The 14813-nt window shown below is 38.1% G+C and overlaps 1 protein-coding gene and 1 non-coding gene across 6 annotated transcripts in view; one reads left to right on the top strand and one right to left on the bottom strand.

Moving 5' to 3' along the window:
* Nucleotides 1-12251, top strand: part of LOC103154741 (CD2-associated protein-like) — a 38880-nt gene extending 26629 nt beyond the window's left edge. The window contains exons 12-19 of one of the 5 annotated variants that reach the window (XM_016663007.1): nt 524-644; nt 2854-2932; nt 3025-3154; nt 5928-6001; nt 7115-7198; nt 8145-8350; nt 8496-8559; nt 11301-12251. In XM_016663007.1, the coding sequence (XP_016518493.1) occupies nt 524-644; nt 2854-2932; nt 3025-3154; nt 5928-6001; nt 7115-7198; nt 8145-8350; nt 8496-8559; nt 11301-11342 (800 nt within the window). In that variant the 3' untranslated portion in view covers nt 11343-12251. Of the gene's footprint in view, nt 1-523; nt 645-2853; nt 2933-2958; nt 3155-5927; nt 6047-7114; nt 7199-8144; nt 8351-8495; nt 8560-11300 lie in introns of all 5 variants that reach the window. The other 4 variants (XM_007576135.2, XM_016663008.1, XM_007576136.2 and 1 more) reach the window with 4 other exon arrangements.
* A 2496-nt stretch (nt 12252-14747) lies between these two features.
* Nucleotides 14748-14813, bottom strand: trnak-uuu (transfer RNA lysine (anticodon UUU)). The gene has a single exon. It is a non-coding gene; the product is annotated as a tRNA-Lys (tRNA).

Raw genomic sequence — 14813 nt, forward strand, 5'->3', positions numbered from 1 at the left:
GTATTTATGGATCTTGGATGTTTCATCCTGGATAGTGGCTCTCACACTCACTAGTCCTCTGCCTCCTTCCTTACGGCTCGTGGACAGACTCAGGGGGGTGGGTTTTGGGGGGAACCCTCCCGGCCGGGTTAGTAGCTTCCGAGTCTCAACATCCGTGGTCTTTATCTCTTCCATTGGCCAGCTAATTATTCCGGCAGGGTATCTGATTACTGGTAAGGCATAGCTGTTTATTGCACGGATCTTGTTCTTGCCATTGAGCTAGCAGAAACACCCTACCAACACCACACACACATATATATGTGTTTATTTATATATATATATATATAAATAAAGGTTCACTGAGTTGAGTGTCCGATAAACATCAGCAGATCCCCTTGTTATCCATCCATTTAGCTCTTCATACATAAGGTTGTCATATGGCGTTCCATCGCTTCTCTTAAATTACTGTAAAATTAGAAGCAGAAAGGTGAAACACAGTTAATTTAGCAAATGTTTTTTTCCCTCTACTGTGTCTGTGTTTCAGGTGACAAGCACACTCCAGAGCCGAAACTCCATAAACCTCCTGCACCAAACCCACCCAAGAAGCCGGTCCCCATTCCACCCAAGAAGCCAGAAAAGCCCATTGGTCCCTCATTAAGTGTCAAGTATGTACAGTATCTGTGTTGCTCCTATTTATCTGTTTGATCTGAAAATCTGACTGAGCTCTGTGAGGCTGAGCTGCAATATGACAACAGGCTCCTGTGTTATAATCTCCCTGAAGCCACTCTAGGAAATGGAGGGTAAAGCTTCGACTAATCTAACCCCTTCAAGTTTTTTAAGAGACTCTGACAGTGGAATTTTATGGTTGCTGATTCTCCATTTGCGTCAAATTATTGGCCACAATGGCAAAGGGAAGAATGTTTTAGGAATATTAAAGACGGGAATGTCCAAATAAATTGATACTAGTCATGTTTCCATTGGCCATATAATCGTGCAATTTGAGATTTCAAAAATACATTTGCTTAGTGTAAACATGGCAATTAAAAAAAAAACCCCAAAAAAACTCTAGTTGACCCAGAATGGCCTGCGCTGTTGTCCACTTGTCCACTTCCTACTTTTGGAGCGGTCTCTGGTCCTCTTGGTGTTCACATATGCATTCGAACTGAGCCAAGGTCTGCTTCAACCAAGGAAAAGTGGGAATTAAAGAAACTGAGACAGATATCTTCAGTGTTTGATGTATTTTTTGTTAGGTTTCCAGCAATATTAAGTTGCTTTTCATATGACTTTACAAACTCTCCTCTCAAAAACAGTTGTTGGTTTTTAACCTTGAGATCAAAAGGGCTTTTATATGTGTGCAAACCTGCAGCCCAGCTACTTTAGCCCAGAGCCCCACAGAGATTAGCCTCATAACAAGTCAGGTCATGTCAAACATTGTGCGTCTGGATCTGCCTCAAGGCTTTACTTTATTTTCATTTTCCTTCTTGTGTCAAGGTTCCAGCATAGCTAATGCAACATCTATTCAAATCAAAGTTTATTTTCGCTGCTTCTGTGGCATCGAAAGTAGATTGATGTAAAAAAAGAAAACAAAATCAAACGAAACATGTGAAGTTCTTCTCTGAAACCTAACCTGGACACACAGTAGGGTTATGCCAGCGATCTTCTAGGCCTCCTGTAAGAACTGTACATGTTAACAGCAACACAAACACTTTTTCTTCTAGCAATGACAGACTGAACAGTTAAAGCCTTTCCGCAGTGCCTACGTCTCCCAGAATGCTGTGCGGTTCTGGATCAAACTTCAGTGAATATTCTATGTTCCATATTTTCTATTGAAATTGAACACATATCTATCACAACACGTTATTGATTCATAGTCCAGCCCTACTAAACACAGTGTGTATTGAACAAAAATAGAAGAGAGAAGTAAATGATGTAATCACTAATCACGTTTGATGTCAACAATGTGCAGTCCAGTGGAAAATCACTTGTTCTAATAGGTGGAGATTCTTCTCCAGACCTGCACAGAGTGAACATTATTATTTTTCCTCCAGCCGCTGGAGAATCTGAGGAGTAAAATGTTTTCACTTGCTTTGATCATGTCCACTGATTCCAAATTTGTTTGGACATTTATTCATATAAAGATGGAAGTAATCTCTGGCATCTAAATTCCTTGGTATTTTAAGCTTAGTGCCCAAAAAAGCTGTTACAAAGTAATGGCTAAAGCATAAATTGAGTCAGATCATCATATTGTTTACTTAGGATGGAAAAAATAACTTTTTCATGTAGATTGCACCTCACAAAATTTTAAAAGGTTAAATTGGACTTTTTTTTATTATTTTTTATACATGTCCAGCATTTGGGTGACTCTCTGTACTGGTTATGTTGTAATTTGAGTTAGTTATTTATGTTTGAAATGTGTCCACCACTCTTCATTTTTTTTGTTTATGTAATTTTATGTTGATTTATGTGCAGGTAAGACAAAGAAAAACAATCTAAATAAAAGATCTGCATGTTATTCCTCCTGAGAGAATGGAGTGAAAACTGTTCCACTTAAGATAAACACAGACTTGACACCTGTAATCAGATTTTACTAAGTTTTCCTGAGTTTTGACATTTTGCCTTCTATCAAGGCTTTATCTGTTTTTGGTGTCTACTTCCTTCTAGTTTTTGTGGTTGTTTGGAAAGAACTGTAGAACCTTGTTTATATTTTGTCCATGAACTGTGTATTATTGTAGACTAAAGTGTAATACCTTTACAAGTGATAACACACAGTGCCAAGACTGAAAATATCTGTTATAAAAAAATACCAGTATTTTTGACAGTTTAGCAGAATTACATTTTTGTGTATTTTCATTTTTCTGTCCTTTTTGCCTGCAGGCACAACGGAGAGGTGCCTTCTATGCGACCAAAGTTGGATTTAGAGCCACCTTCTATACGACCAAAGTCAGAGTTTGAGGCTCCTTCTATACGACCAAAGGAGAGGTGCCTTCTATGCGACCAAAGTTGGATTTAGAGCCACCTTCTATACGACCAAAGTCAGAGTTTGAGTCTCCTTCTATACGACCAAAGTCAGAGTTTGAGCCTCCTTCTATACGACCAAAGTTGGATTTAGAGCCAGTATTGCCAACTAAACCCAAACCGCAGCCTGGAGAACGGGGGGACAAGCCTGCTGATGCAGGTATGTACACAAAACATCACCTCAACAATCCAAATCTTCAGAGCCTTGGGGATTTATTGTTCTGAAGCACACGGTAAGCTGCATGCTTTCTCATAAACCTTCAGATAAAAAAAAAAAAATCATTCTTTTCCCAGCGAGTTTAATTTTTCAGTCTCCTTTTTCAAAAGGATGTTGAAAATGCCATTTTCTTTCACTTCTATTGCTGCTGCTGTTTCTTCTACACAATTTTACTGTCAAGAGTGTAAGAAAAGGTAACAACAATTTATCATCGGGAAACAGGTGAACACTGTGGATGAAGGTAAATGTACCATTGTTAGTGTTGAGAAGATGGCAACGTAAGCAGTCTAGTCAAACTTAAACTGACATCATAGGATGTTGCTGCTCTCATGTTTAAGGTATGATAATTGTGGTAGAATAAAAGCAAAAATGTAGAGAAATAGGCCTGTAATAGAATTGAATCAAAATAATATAGTTTGCAGTGAAAGCGTTGTGGAAGCCTATTGTAATCATAGTGTTTCTTATTGTTCTTCCAGCAAATTAATTGGCTTTTTGGAGGCCTACAAAAACTCACTGAACTTGATGGGCGCATCAGACTTGACATAGTTTAAGAATGTTGCAAAAATTGCATCAAACATCTCCACAGCGCCCCCTGGCAACTTTCAAACTTTCTCGCATTGACCTTACTTTACTGCATAGCTGTGAATTTTGGTACACTTGCAAAACTCCCCAAGGTAGAAAAACCCTCTGGCACTCATGATGTGCAATAAAATGGAATTTGGCCGTCTTGAATTGAAGTTCTAATTTTGACCCTGTTTTCCCTTTGATACCCGGTGCATTTGATCAAACTCCCCCTAGCGATTTTGATCAGTCGGTTTCAAACGAGGTCAGTTTGTGAGATTAAAAGTTATCAAAACTGAGTTTTAAACCGTGGCCAGACTTCAGAGTTTGAGACCTCTTTTTGAAACAAAAAAAAATCTAACATCTCATCCAAAAAAACCTCAAATGGCACTAAAGTTAAAATTCAGACCCCTAGGAGCAATAAAATTAAAGGAATTAAAGTTGTTTAACGACAAAAGATCCCATGGAAAGCCAGAGTAAATGACACAGACAGCAGCTGTGGGAATGGGAGCAAACTTCACTGAAAAATAAATAGATTTGAGAGCGATATTTTAGAAGCAGGAACGTGTAGTGACAAACGGGGACGTGTCGGAACAGAACGCAAGACTGAAAGGTCGCAGCTGGAAAACATCACAGATGACTGAGTAAAGCTGACCTGAAGGCCTGTCGGCCCTCAGAGATCTCCTGACCAGACGTCTGTGAAGGTGCTAAAAGTCGGCGCAGCTCCAAACAAACCAGTCAGTCACACTGTGACACTAAACATGAAAACTCCATCATTCCCACAATTACAGCCAGAGCTCTCCATCTGCAGCCGATTACTGTAGAGTAGGTGCAAAGTGCTGCTACATAGCAAAACGCTTTTCATTATTTTATTGGAAAAGTTGGGGACGCACATTGAAAGACCGTCACATTGAAAGACCTTAAACAGAGTTCTTGTCCTTGCTGATGAACATGTGAAGTCAAGAGTATTAAATGTCTTATTTAAATTGATTTTCTATCCATTTATTGCACAAGAAAACAAAAACAAAACACATTTCCCGTACTAAGAGTCTCTGATACCTTTCCAAACACATTTAAATGCACTTTTCTGAAGGCTATTCATTTTTAATTTGCAGCAAGACTTTTTCCTATGAAAGATTTGCGCAGAGTGCTCAAGGGTTGTCAACGTTTACTTTGTAGTAATGAAAAAAAAGCTGGTGGAAACAAATTAATCAATGATGGATGAAAGCTATTCTGAGGTGCTTTAAACGGAAAATTAAAGCTCTGTAATAATTTCACAATGAACCACCACAGTCCTCACATCCTGATGGTTGTTTTATATGTACATAATTCAAACACAGGCCTCTTATTACGCTTTTATTCTAGTATTTTCTTGAAGGCTTGTACTTTTACAGCATTAAATATTTTATCCAAATCATAAATTTACAATGGAACGAGCAATAACATGTTGAAGTTGTTGCAGCCTCTACCTCCGAGGGGAAGACTTTCATTGTCCAGGAAAGTAGAGAAGATGCATGCCTAAATAAATACCTGTGCAGGTGTTCTTGGGTACAAACACTGTGTGCATGGTATTCATTCATGTTGTTAGAAATCACTGTTCACTGTTCAAAGTCTTAGCATGAAAGCAAGCAGCAGTAAACTTGAGTTCAACTCGGAGGAAAATGGCTTAATGTTTCTAAAAGTCCTGAATGACTGGTTTCAAATACTTACGATGACACCTAGTTGTGAAAAATGGCAGAGTATGTTGGTCTGAATCTCAGTTATTCTTCAGCACCATTAACTCTAAATGGAAGTTGCGGTTGGACTGTCATCTCCCTTTCATGTGGTCGTTTGTGTCACATTTGATTTGCATTCGGGGATTATTATTTTTCTATCGATTTCTATCAACAACGTTTGTGTGATTCACCTCATCGCAATAAAAAGATATGCAGATTCTAGTTTTTTTTTTTTTTTCCTGTTTCCATGTTTCCCAATTTAATTTGCAGACAGGAAGCAACCTACCTTCAGGCCAGAAAGCACTCAAATGAAATGGAAACCCATAGGGTCACCATTGGACGTCACTTTAATCATGCAAGAAACATTCCACGTAGAACTGATTCTCTCTGGTATATTCTTCTTTTCCTCATCTCCTCTTTTACTTTTTTTTTCTCCCCAGAAGATCTGATGAGTTTTGATGAATTGTCATCTGCGTCAGAGAAGCTCTCCCACCTAACCACTTCCAGACCAAAGGTAACTGGCAGGAGGCTCCCTGGACAGTTTGCCGGAGGACAGTCGGTGAGATACTCTGACATAACCATTCAGACACTTTGATCAAACAGCTCAAACAGAAAATGAAGTGGTGACTTTTTGCACAAGTTGAGGTAGAAAGTGATTTTGTAACATTTGCACAAGAACACACAAATCGTAATGCTTGTAAAAATGTTTTACATCAAAAGAATCAACTTTAATGTGTTTATGTTGGAATTTTGTGTGATGAACGAACTTCAAAGTTTAAACCTAAATCCAGTTGAGAATGTGTGGTCAAACTTAAATGCTCTACATTTGGCCTAATGTCACACACAAACATTTCACTTTCTAGATGTGCAAACTTTGCCAAGTCAGTTTTACTTTCCATATTTTTCTTTATAAATGTTGAAAACTATTTTGTCTTCCTTCCACTTCACAATTCTGCCCAATTTTTGTTGGTCTTTCACAGAAAAGGCTGAATGATTTACCATTTCTCATCATTATCTCCAAATGAACTTTAAAGTCTGCCACAGTCACTTCCCATCACCACGGGTCGAATACCCCTCTGCAATCAATCTGTCTCAAAGTTGGCTCAATATTTTTAGTGGAATGGACAGAGAGTGAAGCCCAGAAATAATAAAGCAGAAACATCGTTAATAATGGATTATCTGACAGTAAGTTTCTGGCTCAAACTTCACCTGCGTGCTCATCGCCGTGGTGACCCGAAATCAACAGTAAGCCATGCTTTAAAGAACCCAACTAGTTATAGATGAGACTTATTAACATTTGAGTCTGATCTGGGTTTGAGTCTAGGAGTAAATGACCTCAAAGAACACACAGCCTGCTGTTTATTTATATCTTTACATCAGTCTCACATTAATACTAATGTAGCTTCAAAGAGGATCTCAGTATTTCTTCTTTTTTATGAAGTAAGGTATGACATTTAGTCTGTTGCTGGAACTGATTGTCAGCCTTTTAAAAGTGACCCGAGTTCAGTCTTGGATGGCTTTAGGGAAACTCCTGGCATGAACTTTCTTTATTTCTGTTTCAGTTTTCAAGAAAGAAAAAAAAAACACATTAATGTCACTTAATATTTGAATAAATGTCTACTTGCAGCCTACAAAGGAAGTGAGTGCTGAGAAAGTCTTCAAGGTCGATGAGGATGAAAGTGCCAAACCCAAGCCAACAGAACACAAAAAGGTAACTTGTTAAGTTTAATCAATCATGATAATTCAATAATTGGAATAATTAACTATTGATTAATCCTTATCTGGAGTGTACAGACTCAACAAAGGGCCATTTGATAATAGAACAAACATATATACATTTTGAATTTAAGATGAGAAAAAACTCTTCTATTGAACACAACATCAACAGACATGTGGATGCAGATAGTCAGCAGAATAACCAATTCATAGAATAATCATTAGTTACAGCCCCTCTGGGAAAAATGACCTTTTATGTCCAGAATAATAAAATTGGCTCCTTGTGCATTAATTTTGCTCATAAAAAGATTTTTAATGGATGTAGTTCAACACATCTTCATAAATTGTTCTAAAATGAATTACCATTATTGTACAAAATAATGATGTCATATTGTTGCATCTTTACTATCCATATGCATGCATATAGATGTACCAAAGCCTGCTGCATTAAACAACTAATCAATCAAGGCTGTTTTACTGCTAATTGCACTGACTGAACAAATTAAAGTTGTGTTGTTACATGTTTGACTAAGCTTGTGAAGATATTGGTTTATTTTATTGTGCTGCACTGGTGTAGACTTCTCAAATAAATGTGTAACTCAGTACATTTATGCTTGATTTTTTTTTTTTCTTTTAAATAAATGTTTTAAGTCAATTCAGTGATGTTTTGAATCGGTATAGTCTGATACTAGACCTCTGATATCTGTATCCGTGTCGGAAGTGGGGAAAAAATAGATGAGTGCATTCCTATTTGTGACAGGCTTTGATGCACCTAAGTGGTGTGGTGGAAAAAAGTAAGCAGACCATCCCTGCTAGAAATGTATTTTACACAGGTGAAACCAGAAATTCTTCTCTACCAGCACAAAATTGTCATTCTGAGCTTGATACAAGTATCTACAGTGCAGTAAAGTCTTCTGCTCCTGTTGTTTTTCCATCTATAGCCTTCCAACCAGTCTCCACCACCCCACCGGCCTGGTTTCGCTGAACCCAAGCCGGGCCCTGCCGCCGCTGCCGGCTTGGATGTCAGCATCTCCCAGAACAGCAGAGCCCATCTGGAGATGGTGGAGCAGAGCGCCCAGCAGGATGAGCTGAAAAGCCAAATAAAAGACCTGCTGCTGTCTGTGGAGCTCCTCAAAGCCCAGCAAATGTAAGACAGCAAGTGTCAATCAGAACGTCAAGCAGGTTTCAGAGTCATTCAATTGACATTCTTCATACTCGGCAGTCTAAGCTGTTTGAAACGCCGTCAGCAGCAGAAAGTTTGCTGACCCTTGCCGGTGTGTGTCTGTTTCCAGGAAAGAGATCACGGAGCTGCGGCGAGACCTGGATGAGGAGCGAGTGAAGCGCGTGGCCCTGCAGGTAGCACCGCTTCCTCCCAGACACACGCTGAGCTGTCTGTGTTCATTAGGCCGCCACTTTCAACAAATATTGACACGTTAAAATCCCAATACAACACATCTACGTTTGAATTTATATTGAGACAGAGTTCAAGCGGTAAGAATACGTTGATGGGCACTAAGGGGCAGCGTCATGTGAAATCAACCTTTTTTCAGTTTTACATCATCTTATTCCCTCATCAAAAAAACATACCTGGAGTTGCCTTGATTTTTATGCATGTTTGAGAAATCCTTTAATCTCCATGACAACCATTCAACAAAATTTGGTATTAATTTATAAACAACATAGCTGTTCATAGCTTCCAAAACACATATTCCTACAGTTTGGATAACTTTATGAATCTGAGCTCAGTTAAATAATTCAGTTTTCACTTTAGCAATAATCTCTAGTAGATTTGTTTAAAGCCTCGTCTAGGGCTGGACACAATATATCATGATAGATAAGTGATCATTATCAATAAATAGTACATCTGATAGAATATTCAACGTTCAGTATATAGAATATTCATTGAACTCTAAGCTGGAACCCCATAGCATTCTGGGGGATGTAGGCAGAGGAAAGGCTTTGCATTTTGCATTTTTTGTGATTTTGGGCATGGGAAAAACAGAAAGAGGAAAAACAAAATTAACTAAATAAACCAAGCCAAAGTAAAACAACAGTCAACATAAAGAGCAATGTCAACATAACATGTTCAAAAGGGAGAAGGAAGAAATAAAGGCTTATTTAATCCTACTTCCCTACTTGTAAGGAATCCTCCACTGTGCCTCGTAAATGCTTAAAAATAAAACAATGGCTTTGAATGAAAACTGTGGATAAAAGAGGAAAGATCATCAGTTTGGCAGTATTTCAGGTATGTAAAACAAAAAAAGATACAATATGCTTATATCAGGATTTTATATCATCGTCATTGAAGGACTTTGAAGTTTAATTTCTGATCGTCAGTTTTTCTTCATTTCCTCCAAAAACCCCATTAGAACATATATTGAGAAAACAATTCTTTAGTTGCTCTAAACAACAGTGCGTTGGTTTATTTGTCAGTTTTTGTAAATCAGCTCAGGTACTGCCTACGCTCCTGCCTAATGTCTTCCACTGAAGTCAGCAGGATGCCTCAGCTGCTATGCTTCACAGCAGGGATAACAGTCTGTGGATCACAGGCACAGCACGCTGCGGCATGTCAGAGATGTTCGGCTTTTTCCCACTACAAATGGAGACTTCTGCAAAAAAAGAGGCTTCCTCACAGCTTCCAAAAGTTTAGATCGTTTGAAGAAAACGGCGGTTGCTGAATGTTTGTCACAGCAGCTAATTTTAACAGGGCTTTTGGTCGTCATTATCTGTGGGAAATCAGAAATAAAAAAAAAATGCTCACCAATATGTCGATGCATTACATGAAGTCTGTCAAACTCTACTTGTGGATGTTAGAGAATGGGTAGAAGCTAATAAAGTAGAAATCGCTTTTTGGCAGTGTAAAAATTTAATATTCTGACAACTAAATAAAATATCCATAAATATTCATTTTATGCTGCAGTATGTAAATGTAAAATAAAAATTTAAATAACTGTCACTATATCCTGACGGAATAACACAAAGACTGATAAACTGTGAGAAAAAAATTGAGCTCCCCCTAATACACTGCACCTGGTCAAAACAACCAATTAGAGCCAAGGGGAGGGTCTTACCCTGTCAATCACACCCTCTAACTTTTCAAACATATTATACACCAACCTTCAGATCAGCAGCTCCTTTGTGGCTAAGCGCTGGAATTGAACCTACAACCTACTGGTTGTAAGATAACTACTCTACCCAATGAGCCACAGTCACCTGGTTGATGCGTCACAAAACTCACTCACTGGACTTGCAATGATGTTCTAATGTAAGGCTTGGCTGTAGTTTCTAGCGTTACAAACACAGGGGTCTATTAAGTTTGTTCCCCAAAGAAGTACAGAAGAACTCTAAGATTTGTAAACAGCTGTAAACAGTTCAAAGTTCACAATGTTTCACAGCAGAGAGGCTGAAAGCAGAAAAGGACAACAAATAATTTTTGCTGTACTCTGAAAAGTCCTAAATCCCTGAATTAAGCAGACATGTTCTGGTCATGTTACAGAAATTAGTCTCCTTTTCAATGCCTTCCTTTGACTTTATTTTAAACATCTAAAATGAAAAATAGCTCATTTTTAGTCTCGTTCTCTCAGTAACGACGTCCACACAGAACAGTGTAGCTTCTAATTGAAAAGCCTTTAAAGCAGGGAAGCTGCATGATTCTGTCCTTTTTTTGTAATTGGATCTTTGTTAGTTGCAATTCACTGCATCTACTCTTCCTGGGGTCTACTCATTGAACATAACTAAAAACACATAGCATAAATAGACACCAAAATAAATTCACAATAAAAGTAACTCCAAAAATAGACAAATCCAAAGTAGATGTCATAGATCAAAACAAACGAGTTATACTGTAATGAAAACATGATAGGAAAGGACATTCACTTCAATATGTCAAGCAATACATATACGAAAAAAAAAACCATGCATTAAGAAGAATCATTCAGAATGAAACCTGACAGTGGTATATCTGCACATTTAGAACAACTATTGAGTTCTTTCAGCAGGGTTTACTCTACAGTTGGAGTCTATGTGGGCTTCAGTAACCATACAACTCCCAAAGAGAGAGTTAGAATCCTGAGTTTGTTTTGTTGTCTTCCTATCAGATCGAGGTAGAGAACCTAAAGAAGGCCATCCAGTCAACGTGAAGCGTCGTGTCCCATCAACAGCCAGCCTCAAGCTCAGCTGCCAGTCTGCCGAGGAGGAAGGAGAGGAGGAGGCGGTGGACTGGCGGCTGGACGAATGAAAAGAAGGTGGACACCACAAACCACCTTCCTCAGCAATCTTCAAAAACAAACTCTTCCTATATTTGTACAACTTTTTGCACATATCTTTTTTTTTTTTCAAGCTAGGTGTAATTAAATGACAGTTGTATGTTTCTCTCTCTTTTGGATTTTTGTTAATTTGCCAACACAAAAATAGAAAAAAAAAACGAGGCCTTACTTCAAACTACTGTGCTGGACGGTTCAGCCTCTCCTGCTCTCCGCTCATTTCCGCGGTGACGAGGTTTGCTCTCAGTACTACTGACTCTGTACAAAGCAGGGGCTGCCTCTCCTCATCTAACCTCCTTTCTCTCATTGTTTTATGCTGCACACATAATTCCATTGTTCTTAAGCAAGATTGCATGAGATGTTTGATTTGAGTTAACATCTTGGGATTCGAATGATTTCTTCCTTCCAACGGCAGCTGCCTCTTTGTGGCTGTGGAGCTTTATGATTTTTTCTTCTTCTGTTTTTTTTATATGTTTTCTAACATTTCTATCCAGGGTAACACTACTGTGCCTGTTTAAACAACAAAACAACAAAAAAGTATATTAAATGTTTAAAATGGGATCTGGAAGATTTGCAGCATGATTATTGTATATGTATATTTTTAAATCGATGGACTTGTCAAATTATATATATTGGGCCTTTTTCTGTGCTGGTCTCTTCTATTTTTGTCACTCTTTCACTGGGATTGTTCTAATAGCTATAATATATAAATATATATGACACAGACATGCAAAAAAAATCTCATGCAAAGCTGGAAAGAATAAAGAAGGTGTTGGAATGTCTTTTCAACATGGCTGCTGCACCGCTCATCTCTTTGATTCAAAGGGAATCATCTGATCTGAATGGACTCTTGTCTTCCTGCTGGGTGATTTCAGCTGCTGGTGGCTACTCCCACATTCTACTTTGGTGTGTGGACACTCATCTCGGCCTGAAGATAGATTGATTCTAGGAATGATTCTCCCACTTTGTTTCTCTTCCTTTTTAGAAATCAGGAGGAGTGATCAAACTTTTTTCTTTTTTCAGTTTTTCTGGAAAACAAACTGTGAAATTAGTGAATTAGGCTTTTTTCCCCCCATGGCCGATGCAGATTTCTAGTTTTTCTTAAAGGTCTGACCTTCCAATTTTTAATTTTCACACTTTTGTTTTTACCCCCAATGTTCTGAGAAATATAAAACATGGGATGGAAACAAACTGTGCTCTTGACTGTCTAGTGGGATGCTAGTTTTGAATCCAACAAGATTATCTCCATTTGTACGTCAAAGCAAATGTCTAGGAGATCTTAGATCCGGGGGAAATTCTTAATTTTTGGAACATTTTTAATAAACGGAGAAACAAAATTCTTTTTTTTTGTTTTGTTTTGGACCCGCCAGTCTGAGCTGAAATTGCCAAATTCTGATGATTTCTGTCAAAAATACAATTTTAAGCATTTCCATTGTTTTCACTGGGGTACTGGTGAATAAGAATCATTTTACAAAATAAACCTAACATGAAAATTTAAATCACAGCCTGATTCCCTGGATGAGGGAATCAGGCTGTGACTGAAAATATACCAAAATAAACCCCACACGCAAATCAAGAAATATACCTTGAGACTTTCAGTTCAAGGAGCAAGATGACCCACTTCCACTAAATTAATACAGCTTATCAATACAATTATAATGTAACCCATAGAATTTGATTATTTTTGTGACCAGAAATGTTTCCAGAGGTAGGAAAGTTTTTTCAGCTAGCTGGCCAGCAGTTGTGAAAAGGGTAAATGTTAGGGTTTACTGTCTTTGCAATAAACTGGGCCATGTCTAATGAAAATGTCTAAAGAAAATTCTAGTTGCCTGTGAATTACTCCACTGCTGTTCAAATGTCAGATTAACATGATGACAAACGTTTGCAAAAACTTGATTTTAGTAAAATTTGTGAGTCCAAGGCTGGGAATAGAAAATCCAGACCCATGTAATCAGATATTGAGTTATTTTGCTCCAAATACTCACGGTGTGATTTTTAATATTTATCATTCTCAAGTAAAATGTTGCTTCTTGTAAAATTTCACAGCTGTCTTAAAGTGTTACTTTATTTTGAACTCAGAATTATGCTCTCTGGAGTGCTTTAACCAAGTGAAGTCTGACCCCACATAGTTCAGCCATGCAATGCAAAAGTCCCTGCCAGTAAACAATTTTGTGCAACACAACTGGAAAAAGAATAACAATATGACTTGGAAAAGAGAATCTGTGATTTTTGGGGTGAGTTATTCTGCAGCTCTAATTTACTGCTGGAACAGAAAACTAACTTACACTTGTTATACATTCCACTGTTTGACACAAGGAAAATAAGCAATCTGCACCTTCTATTGTCATGTCCCAGCAAATTCTGTTTACAGAAGTTGTATCTTTGCATGAGCTGAGATTCTTTGCAGAAATGAATAAATATCATCTCTATTTCCTGTCCAGACTCCTCTTGATTTTGTTAGGTTGCATGTCAGCTTTTCACAGACTTGGGTCCTCCAGGTATTTTCATGCACGAAATCTCATTTGAAATATTGAGTGAAAAGTATCGACTTTAAACACTGGCAGGGAGTTTCTGAAAAAATATATTGAGTCATGTGTTTCAGCATTTATGGCATCTGATCTGCTGTTTGAACTGGAGGTTATTTTAGCACTCTTGGACCCCTTATGATATAAAGAAAGTCTATTATTTTGGATGCATCAACGTGATACAAGTAAATCTAGACTTGGGGTTTATTTTGAACAGAAAAAAACATCTTTATGAAGATGGACTGATAAACTAATGCACCACAGAGCTCTAATATAACATAAACCTCAGGGCTTATTCAATATACTTGCGTTACTACAAGAAAACACTGCTGATATTTTGTGCCAAAGTGCTCAAAGCACTTTGGCCAAAACATCAAATAAAAAATTTCTTGAGTGGGATTTGAACCCACACCTCCATCAGGAGACCAGAAACCTCTCCAGGAAGTAAGGGGTAAAGCCTTGAGTCTGGCGCCTTCAACCACTCGGCCATCCTTACCTGTGTTGCTGTTCGCTTACAAGGTACAAAGGAACTGGGCCTGAACTTGATGGCTTATTTAATGTACTTTGAGCTCTACAAGAAAACACTGCTGATATTTTTGGCCAAGATGCTAAGAGTACATAAAGGCCTCTATCCATAGCATTCAAACATGACAGCAAGTCTTTCAACTAGGTTGATGGAATTACTACAACAGTTCAGTTGTTGGGGGTATGTGCTGTGCCACATACCGCCAACAAGAACATAAAGCCAACTTAGAAACACCCAACGTGGGACTTGAACCCACGACCCTGAGATTAAAAGTCTCATGCTCTACCAACTGAGCTA

This window comes from Poecilia formosa, unplaced genomic scaffold (assembly GCF_000485575.1).
Source record: "Poecilia formosa unplaced genomic scaffold, Poecilia_formosa-5.1.2 Scaffold398, whole genome shotgun sequence".
Taxonomy (NCBI): Eukaryota; Metazoa; Chordata; class Actinopteri; order Cyprinodontiformes; family Poeciliidae; genus Poecilia; species Poecilia formosa.